This window comes from Tubulanus polymorphus, chromosome 4 (assembly GCF_964204645.1).
Source record: "Tubulanus polymorphus chromosome 4, tnTubPoly1.2, whole genome shotgun sequence".
NCBI classification, from domain to species: domain Eukaryota; kingdom Metazoa; phylum Nemertea; class Palaeonemertea; order Tubulaniformes; family Tubulanidae; genus Tubulanus; species Tubulanus polymorphus.
Genome location: NC_134028.1, coordinates 1,567,593 through 1,581,253, shown reverse-complemented (window position 1 = coordinate 1,581,253; position 13,661 = coordinate 1,567,593). Strand labels below are relative to the sequence as shown.

At 37.4% G+C, this 13,661-nt stretch overlaps 2 protein-coding genes across 2 annotated transcripts; one reads left to right on the top strand and one right to left on the bottom strand.

Annotated features, from left to right (window-relative positions):
- Window positions 1-1,555: 1,555 nt before the first annotated feature.
- Window positions 1,556-9,473, bottom strand: LOC141904172 (fringe glycosyltransferase-like). The gene is made up of 10 exons (XM_074792712.1): window positions 8,763-9,473; window positions 6,932-6,980; window positions 5,043-5,085; window positions 4,359-4,418; window positions 4,094-4,241; window positions 3,910-3,995; window positions 3,744-3,814; window positions 3,563-3,657; window positions 3,389-3,471; window positions 1,556-3,300 (listed from the first exon to the last, which is right to left on the bottom strand). Exons 1-10 carry the CDS (start codon window positions 9,222-9,224, stop codon window positions 3,246-3,248), a joined length of 1,152 nt encoding a protein of 383 aa, XP_074648813.1. The 5' UTR covers window positions 9,225-9,473; the 3' UTR covers window positions 1,556-3,245.
- Window positions 9,474-9,717: 244 nt separating this feature from the next.
- On the top strand, window positions 9,718-13,454 carry LOC141904094 (syntaxin-8-like). Its single transcript, XM_074792553.1, has 10 exons — window positions 9,718-9,770; window positions 9,905-10,012; window positions 10,205-10,304; window positions 10,387-10,475; window positions 10,956-11,060; window positions 11,290-11,402; window positions 11,786-11,878; window positions 12,020-12,124; window positions 12,250-12,348; window positions 13,034-13,454. Exons 2-9 carry the CDS (start codon window positions 9,996-9,998, stop codon window positions 12,318-12,320), a joined length of 693 nt encoding a protein of 230 aa, XP_074648654.1. The 5' UTR covers window positions 9,718-9,770; window positions 9,905-9,995; the 3' UTR covers window positions 12,321-12,348; window positions 13,034-13,454.
- Window positions 13,455-13,661: the final 207 nt, after the last annotated feature.

The following is a 13,661-nucleotide window of genomic DNA, read 5'->3' as shown; positions in this document are numbered from 1 at the left end:
CTAGTTATACGAAAACTGCAGCTCGAGTCTGACTTCAGTGAACGTGTGAGACCGACGTATCGGCCAAATTTCAACATTTTCTTCAGTTTAAGAAATCAATGAAATTGAAACGAGCACTGCCGCTGGGCGGGCGACAGCTCCGAGTCGTCATGGGTACGACGCGCCTCAGTCTGATCGATCAGTGCTCTTGGCCTCCGTCCAGGTGTCATCCAAAAAATAACCATTACAAATATGATTCTGATTGAATGAGATATTTTTGCATTTTATCGATGTATTATGCCAACTTTGGTTTTATAGGGTTCATGACCATACTTTTGATCATGCAATTTCGCGGCAATGAATAACAAAAGGTATATACCGAGGTGGCGCTAGCGGGCGGAGAACAATTATCGTATTTGGCAACTGGCGACTGGCATGTCCCTCCAGGTCTTCCATATAATTCACTATGCGCGATGACCTATCATCACTGCTTATCTACCCTCGATCTATCGGCCACAAAAAACGCCTAAGAACAGGCGGCGCTAAATTCAGAGAGGAGTTGTTGAGGAGAATCAAGTAATTTATCTCCGGTGGCCTTATTAAAGTTCTATGATATTGTTCAGCTGGCTACTGGCGCGTGTTCTACTCGTCGGCTAGCTATTATAAGCTCTCGCTCAATGTGATTGTGAACCCATTCAACAATAGAGTCAGAGACACAATCGGTATATTCTATATACACCCCTGGTACATCCTCTATTCAGCAGTAAATCACCCATGAGCCCGACCTTCCAGTTAATCAACCATGGCCCGACCCTACCAGTAAATCACCCCATAACCCGATCCTACCAGTAAATCGCCCATATCCCGACCCTACCAATTTGGAAATTTCACCCATAGCCCGACCCTACCAGTAAATCACCCATAGCCCGACCATGCCAGTCACCCCAACCCTAACGATTTGGAAATTTCACCCATAATTCATTCACGCATCCATTTTCCTGCAAATTTTGCTCTCATAAGCTCAGAATACGTTCATTTTGATGAATCTGGTTAGGAACAAAATATAAGATATTGTGCTTCATTGATGTATCGTTTGTTGGATTTAGACGCTGAAATCACCACGAGCTCTTCACTTGAATTTGAAAGGTAAAGGATTTTTGCCCATCCTCCCCAGGGAGGGATTCGAACCTGATGGCATCGAGATTGCCACGGTATAGACTGGTTGCCTGTCCCGAAGATAGAGACCGCTAACCAGTCTAGCCACGGTACGGTTTGTGCCGAGCTGTGTAGCGATGCAATCATGTTCGAATCCCTGCCGTGGGAGGATGCATGGAGTCTTGCTAACTAATCGTAGTAATTTTAGCAAATTCCTCATTTGTGAGCCACAGCTTGCCGCTCCACAAGTGCCACCATATTCTGTCATGCCGTTATACTGGTTCGATACTGGAGACTCGCGGCGGCATGTCAGAAAATGACTCAAGTTGAGCAAAACGGTATCAGCCAAAAAGGGCAGCAAATAACAAACAAAGTTCACAATATATATGTAAAACAATAAAATTTTTTATTTTCAATCATAAATCATTTCCAGAACACTTTCAAAGAATGGCACATCGAGTCAATATTGACTCAGCAAACACTAAAACGAACATTGAAACGAATCCTCCTGAACAGGCATAACCACAGTTTCATTAACTTCAAATCTTCAATACACAACTAACTGATAACTAAAAATTGAACTCAAATTCACCAAAAATAACTTGCAAAAATCAAACTATGACTTAATAAGCGGGAATTCAGAAGAAATGAAATATTGAACTTATATACAGGAGGCATATCCCCCAAAAAAGATTTTAAGCGTAAAAAGCAAAGTGGTAATTCATATATACGTTAAGAAAATACAAAGAACTCAAATCCTGCTACACTCTACATAAAATAACAAAGGCACATAAAAAGCTAGCAATAAGCTAAGCATCACAGTTGTTTAAGTACATTATTTTACAATTTGAGCAACAACGATTCCAGTGAATATATAACGAGGGTATCCTGAATCAGTCAGCAATATTCCAGAATAATCAGAAAATTTCAATTAGAACACTTCAAATCCCTGGAAATTTTCATATTCTATATCACTGTGCTTCAATATGAAGACTTATTTGGCCGACTGTTCACAAAGCTTTTCACTGGCTGACTTGTATGAGTTCAATAACGACCACCAAATCTCTATATAAAGCCTTATAATTGTCTGTACACATTATAATACATAATCCCCCCAAATAATAAACAGTCCAAGATTATTGTTCAAAGTTGAACTGAAATCCGATTTCATTAATGCATTTACTTATTGGTATATCTATCTAACTATAGGAAATCTTTGTAAAGTTGTTTAAAGGGAGTATTATATTCGAAATCTGATTTATCCCTCAACAGTACTTGAGTACTAACTTCAGAATTATACTAATCGCTCTCATATCAAAATCAACCTTTTAAGGCACTGAAATCAATTCTGTCATTATCTAAATTATCAAATTCTAAGTATCTCTTATATTTTATTTTCTAAAGGCTACTGTAGTGGATATGTATCTTATACAGCCACCGATGCACCAAACTGAGTACAGTTATCAAACTTCATGTTTAATTGTTCATTTTTGAACAGAACACAGCGGGCAAAAATATTTGAAATATTTTATTCTCCACGTTTCCTTCCCAGAAAACAAATCCATTTCCCTCAAGGCAAACCTGTCGAGTATGATCTAAATATTCATCATACATGTTTATCGTACATTGCACATGTCAATTTTACCGCAGTTTAAACTGATAAATAGCTTCGAATTTTGAGCAAAATAGCAATCGATTTATACCGGCAAAATTTATCAATTCAATATCAAAACAGACAGTTAGGAATCATTCATTTATTACGTATGCATAAAATTTGAATTTTTCAACCCCCCTCCCCCTCTGTACGCAAAATCGGCCATGTTTTCATATACATTAAGCATTACAGTACACAATTGCACTGACCCCTCCCCCTCCCTTAATGCGTACGTAATAAATGAATGACCCGTTGTAGCATTGAGAAAGACTTAGTCTTTTCAAGCTTTAGTTTTTTCAACCGATCTGAAAACTCCGAAAACTTCACACTGTAGGACAAATCTTTCCATAAATCACCTTAGAAATTCAGATACAAATCCATATTCATGATCTATCACTCAGTAAATGGCGGCACGATCTGTTCCAGTTTTGTAGTTGTTTTGATTTTAAGGTTTATATCACGTTGGACAGGATTTTAGATGTGGAAACAGCTTACAATGAATCGAATAAAACCTGTAAAATTATGAAATGAAAACTTTCTAAAAATCATTTCTTATTCTATTCAGGGTTCCAAATATATAATACAAGTAAAAATAAATACCTTGTTGGATCATCCTTAAAAGGAAATCCGGGAATATTTATCACGTTAGGCCTCCCACCACTCGGAGAATAACTTAATGTTATCTGAAATCAAAACGATCAACACAAACAAAAAACTAAAAATATTTCATACAACTAGATTTTCTCAAATCAATGACAATTAATCGCTACATACATATTGGTGAAGCCTCGTCGGGTTGAGAAGTGCGAGGCCTTCGAGATGAGAATGAAAATCTTTTTCTACAGTTAAATCAACTTTGAGATATTGAGCTGAAATGAGAAATCATTTGAATCAATGATTATCCTGATATGATGGAAATAATCAGAACCATTTGTCTTCAGAGATGAATACTTACTAATTATGTAACCAATACTGCAGTCATCGGGCAAACGAATTTTGTTGCAAACACTCTGGAATTTTCCGCCTCTGGAAGAAGAGAAGCAAATTGAAATACCGGTATACAAACATTGTTTTTCACTGTATTTTCAAATTTTTAAAGTCCAGCTATCAGACAAGCTTACCCGCTGTAGGGCAGCATTGCTAGAGCGAGGGCCCGACTCAAACAGAAACCAGCTCCTCCTGTCGCAAACCAAAACAGAAATTTATGCTGAAATTTAAAAAAAAATTATTCACATTCATTTTCAGTCGGATAGATTTTCTTAATTGATTACATCAATTTTAGGTGATAATGAAATAGATATTTACACCGGGTAAGTCGGTATTAGCTGTTTCAATCGGGTGGTTCAGACTTGGTTTTCCAATGTACCACGGTTTAGAATCGTTGTATTTACGTAATACATTTACCAACCGTGGTATGTTTACATATGTGTCATCATCAACATGACAAAACCACCTGAAAATATATACAAAAAATGTATTATAACATGTTATACAAATTGTGACAGCAAAGAGACTTAGTTTACTTTTTTGTAATTGGAGTTTAAAATTATAATTACATAAATCAGTTTACCTTTTATTGGAAGAAATAAACTTGTCGTATTCAGCAGACATCTTACAACACAGGTCCTTTCTGAAAATGAACGTGACGATTAGTTTTTTAGAATGCTTGTGGTTCGCTCAACCGACGATAGATGGCAGCATCGAGCGAGGAAATAGTGTGAAGGAATTTCCCGTAAAAACCGGCTCTATCATCGTTTAAAGATAATATGTAGAGAAAATCTGACTAATACTCGTACCACAACTTGAAAATTCATAGCTTTTCTTGGAAAATGATACAAAGTCCCTGTTTAGGCGAGTTTTGATTCGATATTCATGTTTACTGCCGTATGAAGTGCCTGTCCTCCCCCATCGCACTCCTCATTAGCTCTCCGTAAACTGCCGAGAAGCTGAACGATAAAATGCATTCCCACACTTTCCTGCTCTGACCTCCGGCAAGGATACAATAAGCTATTATATTTGAGTTGAATAGCGAATATACCACAGAAAACGACAAGTAAATCATTTGATGTAAATCATAATAACTGATTGACATATAACAAAGTGACTGAGCCTTGTAGACTAATAAATGAGAATTTTTCAGGTCAGCGGATATCAAGTTATCTTTGTGGAAAACTTGTGTCCACCTTCAGACGATCAACGATTAGAAGATTATCAAAATGATCGATGAAAAACCCTGGCGGCCCGCTTAACGTACCTGTTATGGCTTGCACTACAATTTGTATTTATCATACGGCCATCTGAAAATAAAAATATTAATTCTATGATTAAAGGAACACGTGTAATGTCAGTTTGTCTGGTGGTCAGTAGCATGATAATAATATGCAAATCTATGACCAGGGGATGATGGAAACTATTTTGGTAACAAGGTTGGTTGACTAAACTGCAAATATAACCAGCCCCCAACAGTGCTACAAATGTTTCTATGGAAGAGGCTTCTTTTCATCAATGTGTTTTCTATATAAATATAGCGTTATCAGCACCTAATTACAGCATAGCTGATTTTATTAGTTTATCACCAGTTATACAGTAGCAGAAGACAGACCCTGTCAACAATGATTTACCTCACATACTAGTGAAACCTGATAACTAGCTAGGTAACTAGGTTTATTACAGGGTGCGTGAAAATAGATTATCAGAGGGACACTGATCCCAGCGTATAGTATGAGTTTTCCCTCAGCCCAAAGCACACGGCACACGGAAACAAACATGTTTGATCTCATATATATGTTGTTCCCGAAACCATGTTTCTCATTTTTCGTAAACACAGTCACTCAACAAAATGTTTCGGTCTCCTGTTTCTGCGTTGTGTGCATCGCGCTTCATGTGCATCATGGCTAGTTCTATGTTCCTTTAGATCATGTACCCCAAAACGTTAGAGAGTCCATGCTTTGATTCCTATCCTGTCCTTTTGCCTATAGCTTTAGGGTTAATCCGGATACAATGGTCATTCTGGTGACCGGATATTAACAGTCAATAGAATCCAGGCTATGAATGGATTACAAGTAAAAGCCTGTAGGCTCAATAATAAGACACAGGATTGAGAGAGTAGAGCTTGTCTTGAAAGGAACTCCATAGATCACACAGTATCACACACTATTGAATGATCCATCATCACCAGCAACAAAATCTCACTGACTTCAGTTTGTATCTCATTACAAAAGGTTTGCTCCGCATATGCTTCTCATTATTATCAGTTAGAAGTGAAAATGAGCTGCTGATGTTGAACAGATAAAGGATTAACATCATTACTGACAGCCAAGTATCTACAGTGAACACATGAGTTCAAAATCAACCGGCATACACGAGGTGCAGGTCATGAGAAAAATCACCTAGGAAAAAATAGGCTAAACTTTTATTCTTTTTTAGGGCTTGGAACCTCTTCAACTTCGGTCGCCTGCGCTTGAAACGTGTAGAGTGCCCAAAAAAAACTAGGACAAACTATTTTCGTCTGGTACTACATTTTCCTATTGGTAAATAGTTCAGTCATGGAAATTTGTATAGCCTGCCGAATAAGCTATCAACTTTTTCCTGGTTTTTTATCGGTTTGTTTGAAAACTCGGATGAGATTAGTACAAATAAATGACTAAGTTTCCCAAATCAGTGAAATAAAAGCCTCAATGTTTCTAGTCGTGAATCATTGTTTATCTGTTTCACAGTTTTTACCTGCTATCAGTTTGTTATAGATCACCGATCCCCCCCCCCCCCCCCGGTAGTGAGTGGCTGTGGGAACTTTTTCCCATACAGTATCTTCCTCACAGTGGTTCATTTTATCCCCCATCAAAATGTAGATTTCTGCTATAGATGCAGTAAATACACACATAATACAGCGGTGGCTTGTTACAACACCAAACTTCACTTCTTACAACACCAAACTTCACGAGACCAGCAAATCTATTGTTTTTACCGATAGTTTGTCGTATCCATTTTGAAATGATTAAAATTGTCATATTAGGAGAGAAATTCTAGGTTTGTAATAACTGATAAATCGTCACGAGGTTCCACTGTATAAGCAGTATTTTATCCTTACAAGATCAACTGGCAACTTCCATTCTAAAGACATTGATAGACTAATGATTAGCTTACTTGTTTTCATTTGGTATTCATGATCATCAGAGTCTGTGAAGAAATGTGTCTACAAAATATAAAAACATAACATTCTTTCAATATGGTTCCGATCATTTATCCAAACTATGAATGCGGTCATCAGGGCCCTTCAACCAAAAAGTACACAGAAACAGTTTGAGTATTTGAAGATCATCTGTGATACGCTGGGCAGGTCTATTCATGAGAAAAAGGGAAACTGCCTCTCTAACCGATAAATGACGAAGCCCTTAGCAACAATAATTGTGAATCAGATATGACAAGTGTCAACACACTTGACAACTGATAATTCATACGATAAGGATAAGAAGGATCCTCAAAACTATAATAGGCAATCCTCGCACTATTTATTCAAAACGAGTTTTTCATAGCATAGCACCACACACAGATAAGTGGTTTTTTGCGATTGTAACCAACCGTTGGAATTTCTCGTGTGACCTCAGGGTGTCCCGCAGCTGAACTACTGTCGAACACCTGCCCGGCATCTATATTTCCCAGATATTTGACAAAAAATGAAGCTTCCTTCGATACCTATCAGAAACGGTAACTCTGACATCGATATTCTCAGCTTATTTTATAAAACTTTAAAATCATATTTCCAAGAAAGTTATGGGCCCTAAAATCTGATCATTTTGATAATAGAACTAGACTCAGCGCTGATGTTTGTAGCTGTCTGTGGGAACTGGGCCATTTAATGATGTCAGACAATGTTAAGCATGGCGTGGTATTCTCTACCTTGATCGAGTTGGTGCGCGCGTTATTTGTATGTGTTTCCAGTGAAATCATATCTTCAAAAAACACTCGAAGGCGCAGAGACCAGAGCAACATAGCAATGTTTATATATACTTAACGGTAAACTGCTGAATCAACAAGAGGGGACCAGTTATAAAAACAAGTCTAATCGAAATTGACTGTGTGGCAAAAATAATAGTAATTTCTGATGTCAGATAAATGTAGTTAATTTTCATTCTGATCGGGGTGAGAAATGCTCACAGACCTGTTGCATCGCGCGAAGAAAAGAAGTTTTTCAAATCACGGTCTCTGACCTAAAATTTTAAACGGTTAAAAATATATCGCACGGCGCCGACATGAATTGGGAGTCGTTGAATAAAGATGCAGGTGCAAAATCAGAAAAGGCTTCTATTGAAAAGGGAAAGAATAGTTTTCGATACAAGATGTGTCACAATGTAGGCTAAGACGTTTTTTTATGGTACAATGAGACTAGCCAGCTTCCCACACAGGTACCGGTCGGTCGGCGGTTAGAACGCTTATTTTTAGCTCAAACGAAACTCGAAATAAGACGTTAAGAATAGAGCGTGAATTATCATTGAAAATATATAGAGCTATTGCCAGCAGGGGCAGTGTACGAGAAGATTCAAGTTTTTGAAAATTTGTTTACGCAGTGTATGCTATTCATATCTTTACTGACATTGCCTAAAGTTATAGTCGTTTTATCTGTGAATCGCTAGTCACGAGAAACGACTGGAAATTCTGTTTCTCTCATTAAATCAATTGACAATAATTTAGATACCAATTACATTGTCTCACTATAATAAAAGGTCTACAGTTGTTAAACCGTTAATAATGATATTCACAACATTCCTCATTATATAGTGTCCTACTATTAACTAACGCCTGATTGTCATAGTTTTTCACAATAACAGTTCTAGCACTAAAACCCTAGAACATTACGCGCCACCAGTAGAGTAGGGCATACATACATACATACTAGAATACCACTATAATCAGAGACCCAATTATTCTATTTTATAGAAATTACGGTAATTTTTGTAGGTTATTATAGCCTGCCTACCTGTTCTCTAGCGAGTTTAAACCAAGTATTCAATATGACATCTAAACGTTCTCGGTGATATTTCTTAGTCGTTTTCACACTGATGAATAAATCCGATATTTCTGTCGGTCTGGTGGTAGCTGTCAGAGGAATGCGGTTGTTCGGATGGTCGAGACGAAGTTTAGCCGCTGCTGGTATTTTTCTTCTCACTTTAACGTAATAATACAGCTTCGTGCCGTTTCGCTCCGTTTTTTGTAAAGTTCGACGGACGAAATTCCTATACGAGCTGTCATCATGATTTTCACTGACGGTTTTCTTAACGATAGTCTCGGGTATTCCAGCCCCCGAGCGATCGATAATCAATCGTAAATTATTATTATCAGATTCCTCCAGATTTCCAACTTGCGCAACTATTAATAAACAGCACATCATAGAAACGACGCTAATTGTCAATCGAATTATCTTGTTCAACCTATGACGCATTGTGCCGCTACTCAATCACACCCGAACCACTGCCAACTCAACTTCATGTGAAAACTTGCGAACTTTTCCTGCGTTTGCATGTAATAAAAGTAAACACTTCCCGTCATGTGATCGGTAAAGTTGTGGTGCGAGGAAAGAGGAGGGTCCCGATGAGCGAGTCACTGGCTACCCACGCGTGTAACGACAAGAGCCCTCCCGGCAGGAGTACCGCGGGGCAACTAAACATTTAGGTGGTCACGTTCTTAAAATGGTCCATTTTCTAACTAGCACCGTTTAAAATCTATCTAAAACATAATAATATTACAGCAGCGCCCCGCCATGCCGGAATTCGAACCACGCGCTCCACACTATTGAATTGAATTGGTCGCAATAATCAGGCTCGAATCCCGAAATTAGAAAACACCAGCTCCAAAAATTCCCAGAAAACTCCAAACTTCGTGTAGGGTAAATATATCTCTAGGAACACGTACACCCGCTGCTAAACAGTTTTGCCAATAAATGAATTAAGATTGGAACATTCGTCGTTTATTCAGTGCAGTTTTTACGGTATATCTTTTTTTCACAATAAATCAAATCAGATCATGGACACACGTCGTCTTAATCACTTTGCAAGTTATTGCAACTTCTATTTTAGTATTGATTAGGCCAAATTAAATGCCTATCTTATCTCCCAATTCCAGCCACTAGTAGCAGGTTACCAGGTTACTAACGTCACCTATCTCTGACTCCAATCCAGAAGTCACCCACTCGAAGTTGAAGAAAGCTTCCACTATGGCTGGAGACAAATGGTAGGTTTCATTTCCCTGTAACCAATTGTTTAATTTCCAATGTTTATGATTGCTGTTAACAGCTCTTTAGGCAGGCATAGGTTTGCTTTACGACTCATGCACTTGCCTTAAAGATTCCAGAATAGCGGTGTTTTAACTGCGCAATGGAAAGGTGGCCGTTTTTTGGAAGTAATTGCGGGTGTCTTTTTTTAGGATACAAGATTACGACGTTTCCGACAAGATCGGACAACGCATCATGGAGATGATTCACGAAAGAAATGCCATGAAGAGAACTGGAGCGAATCCAGTGAAAGTATGTTACAATTTTGCTCGTAGTGTTTTAAACTTCGCGACTTGTTGTTCAGTTTTAATTGTTGATTTTGATGTCATTACAGTTAAATACTCAAATTCGTCAAGAGATAAAACAGTTTGCTGCAAAAATCAGCGATCTGCGACAGAATCTAATGAAATCAGCTCGAAGTCTGTATCCGTTTTATTAAGAAAACCATTGGAGATATATCACTTCCTATAGTCACAAGGGATTATTTTAAACGCGTTTTATTTTAAAGCCGCAATTCTGAAATTAATTCATAGATTTTTCCTGTTGGTTCTCGTAAGTGGACATTTTCCCAATGCGGTATTATTCTTGTAGACGCTTCGATTTTGCCTCTAGCTCATTCTGATTGGTAACTAATGTTGGTGACCATCAGTTCATAAGCTTCCTTTAACTACATATACATGTAGTTCACAACCTAATGCTTGTCATTTAACTCCCCATAACCCTTAAATCTAACCCTGGACCTAACCCAAACCCTGAAATCTTACTCGGATTTTGTTTCAAACTCTAATTGTAAAAGTTATTTTTCTAATCTTTTGTATATGCAAAATAGTGTTTACTAGAATACCGAATGGCAAAATATTTACTTCCTTATTTCTGTGTTAATCCTTTAACTGTACATCTCAGATCATCTCGTGAAGCCGATCGTAGACAGAATTTGATGGATCAGCTGTGTACATTAGAAACTCGCATCGACCAGGCTTTCAGGAATGAAACATCGGATGCATCAAAGTAAGAAACATTAGTAAAGATGTCCTGTCTTCATGTTTTTGTGGATATGATGTTTCGAGGATAGGTGGTGAATTTACATCCTGTGAAACTTATTCTATTTAATCGGGATCTTTGTCATTGATCCTATTGACTATATAATGTCGAATGAAAGCCAGCTCCATGATCTCGATCTAAACTGAAAGGCTTATTATTCATCAATTCTACAGGGGATGTATCATTATCACTTTAGATCACAATTGTTTGGAGGAGCTGACGGAAGAAGTCGAGATACGTGGGACGAACAAGACACACCTGCTTTATCTGTCGGTGAAATGCGAGCCAAACAACAGCTTATGATCAAAGGTAAAACTACTTGTAATTATTTAGGACCTAGTTTCACGCATATGAGTTAGAATTAATTCTTAAATTAACAATTGTTAACAAAATGGGAAGCTGAATGCATTTTAGTTGATTCGGGACCATGCTTTTACTTGGCGGTAGCCAGGTGTGGTGGATGAACTGTATATGTTTTTTCTCTTATTTTCTGAAATTCCATTCTTTGTTGCTCCTTGAGAGTTTTGTTGTAATATTAGTACGAAATCAATATTTAATCAAATGAGATTAAAATTTGATATTTGATAACTGTATTGTCAAATTTAAATCCACATCTCTGAGAAACTGGGATGCGCACTTGGAGATTTATCCATTGGCTTTTTTCTATTTTGTCGATATAATTCTTTTCTTAGAACAAGACGAAGGTTTAGGAGTTTTATCAGATATTGTCAGACGACAGAAAAACATGGCTCTGGATATCGGCGATGAAGTTGATTCACAAAATGGTAAGTGATACCTACTATCAATCCGGATCATTTGGTGTTGGTGGTACATTCATTACGGTTTTCTTATCTGATCCTCATTTTTCATTGGCATTTCTTTCTTCAGCTTGGTGTTGATAAGTTAGTATTTTTAATATTTTGTAGACTTGATTGATGATATAACCGATCATGTGGATAACACTGACCGGCGACTATTGGAAGGCACCCGCGCTATTCATACTGTCGACCGAAAGTCTAGTTCTTCATGTTGTAAGTTTAAAAAGCCACATCATTGTTCGAACCCTGTTTTATGAAGTACTTTAAGCATCAGCAGTAATAAATTCCTCGCCCTCTCGAGTTACTAGGGTTTGTTAATCTGTCTGATCTATTTTCAGGGTATTGGGTGATCATTATACTTCTGCTTATTGCCATAATCACGGTTGCCTGTGTGCCGGGGAAGAAATGAAACAGTTGTAGGACTTCTTCCCCAATCGGTGAGTTGATATTCACGACGCATCTAATGCCTTTCACTTATAAACTAGATGAGTATTTTTGTTCTGAATCGTGGCTGATTATATGCGAATAATCGCGCTCAGTTTTCGTGCAAACATCGCGCGACCAATCTGAGTAATTGAATTCTTTGTCAGACACAAGTTTATGCGCCTAACTGTGCGGGGAGATAAAGTTTGATCAGTTTCTTGCAAATAGTCCGATATTCGCGCGTTTATTGTTTCGGGTCACGAAGGCAAATTTTACATTAAACAGTGATTTAGGCCGCGTGATTTTAAATATCTCGCAACTAAGCGCGATGAATTTAGTCCGAGCATCAATTCTCGTGCATTTCCTGTTGGGTTACGTGATTCGGTAAAATAGATCGTTTCCTGTAGAGATGGAATCAGACGTTATAAACGTACATTTAACGATAATTCATTGTGTGCCATTTTGCGTTGCATATTTAATTAACAGATAATGATAGAATATAGATTAATGGACTCTCATTTCCTACCAGGTACCGACTAGTTCCATGTCACTGAAAGCTTCATGCAAATATTCTTGGACGTTATCGTTCCACTGATTTCGACTTGAAACTGTTTCGAATATTCTGTGGCTTACCGTTTCATATTGTTACTCCACAACACGAATTGATCTCACTTTAAAAAATGTCTTATCCGCTTTCAGGTATTGGTGCTAAAACACGAAGATATATTTATTAAAAGTGATACGTTTTTGATTTTCAAGTGAATGTGCATCAGGAAAATAAGGTTTAAGATAAACGAAATTTGCCCGCCCTGTAAATTGTCTAGTCTAGACAATTCCGATTCTAATTACATAAGCACTGGTGTGAATCGTTTTCTAGGAATAATTGAATTTAATGTGATACTAGTAAAAGATGTTTGAATGAATTTTTATCTTCGGTTCGTACACGTACCTATAATACTATCATTCCAACAACTTCTTCAATCTTTATCTTTTGTGGTAGAATTAAATTGGTTTGAGACATTTTTGAAAGGACTGATGATAATGTTAAACATTTATTATCAAATGAGACAATTATTTCTATAAGAAACTATTATGTTGTAATATCACAATATTTATTAATTATACTAGTATCTGTATATAGAATTGATACTTCTGTAAATAAATCTTATGTTACGTAATTTCATCCATTCTCGGTGTTTCTTGGTGGAGATTGTACACATTAGATGCTGACGTCAAGAGACGTTGAATTAATATCGATAACTTGAAATTCATATCCCAGGATAGACATCTATTTTACTCTCACAGAAATCGAAGATGCGAATCCACA

Coding starts and splice junctions, on each gene's coding strand:
- LOC141904172 (XM_074792712.1), bottom strand. CDS start 9,224: ATGCGTCATAGGTTGAACAAGATAATTCGATTGACAATTAGCGTCGTT. Junction 3,815..3,909: donor GCAATGCTGCCCTACAGCGG/GTAAGCTTGTCT, acceptor CTCTTCTTCCAG/AGGCGGAAAATTCCAGAGTG. Junction 3,301..3,388: donor TTTAAGGATGATCCAACAAG/GTATTTATTTTT, acceptor ATAATTTTACAG/GTTTTATTCGATTCATTGTA.
- LOC141904094 (XM_074792553.1), top strand. Junction 11,403..11,785: donor ACAACAGCTTATGATCAAAG/GTAAAACTACTT, acceptor TTCTTTTCTTAG/AACAAGACGAAGGTTTAGGA. Junction 12,125..12,249: donor AAAGTCTAGTTCTTCATGTT/GTAAGTTTAAAA, acceptor ATCTATTTTCAG/GGTATTGGGTGATCATTATA.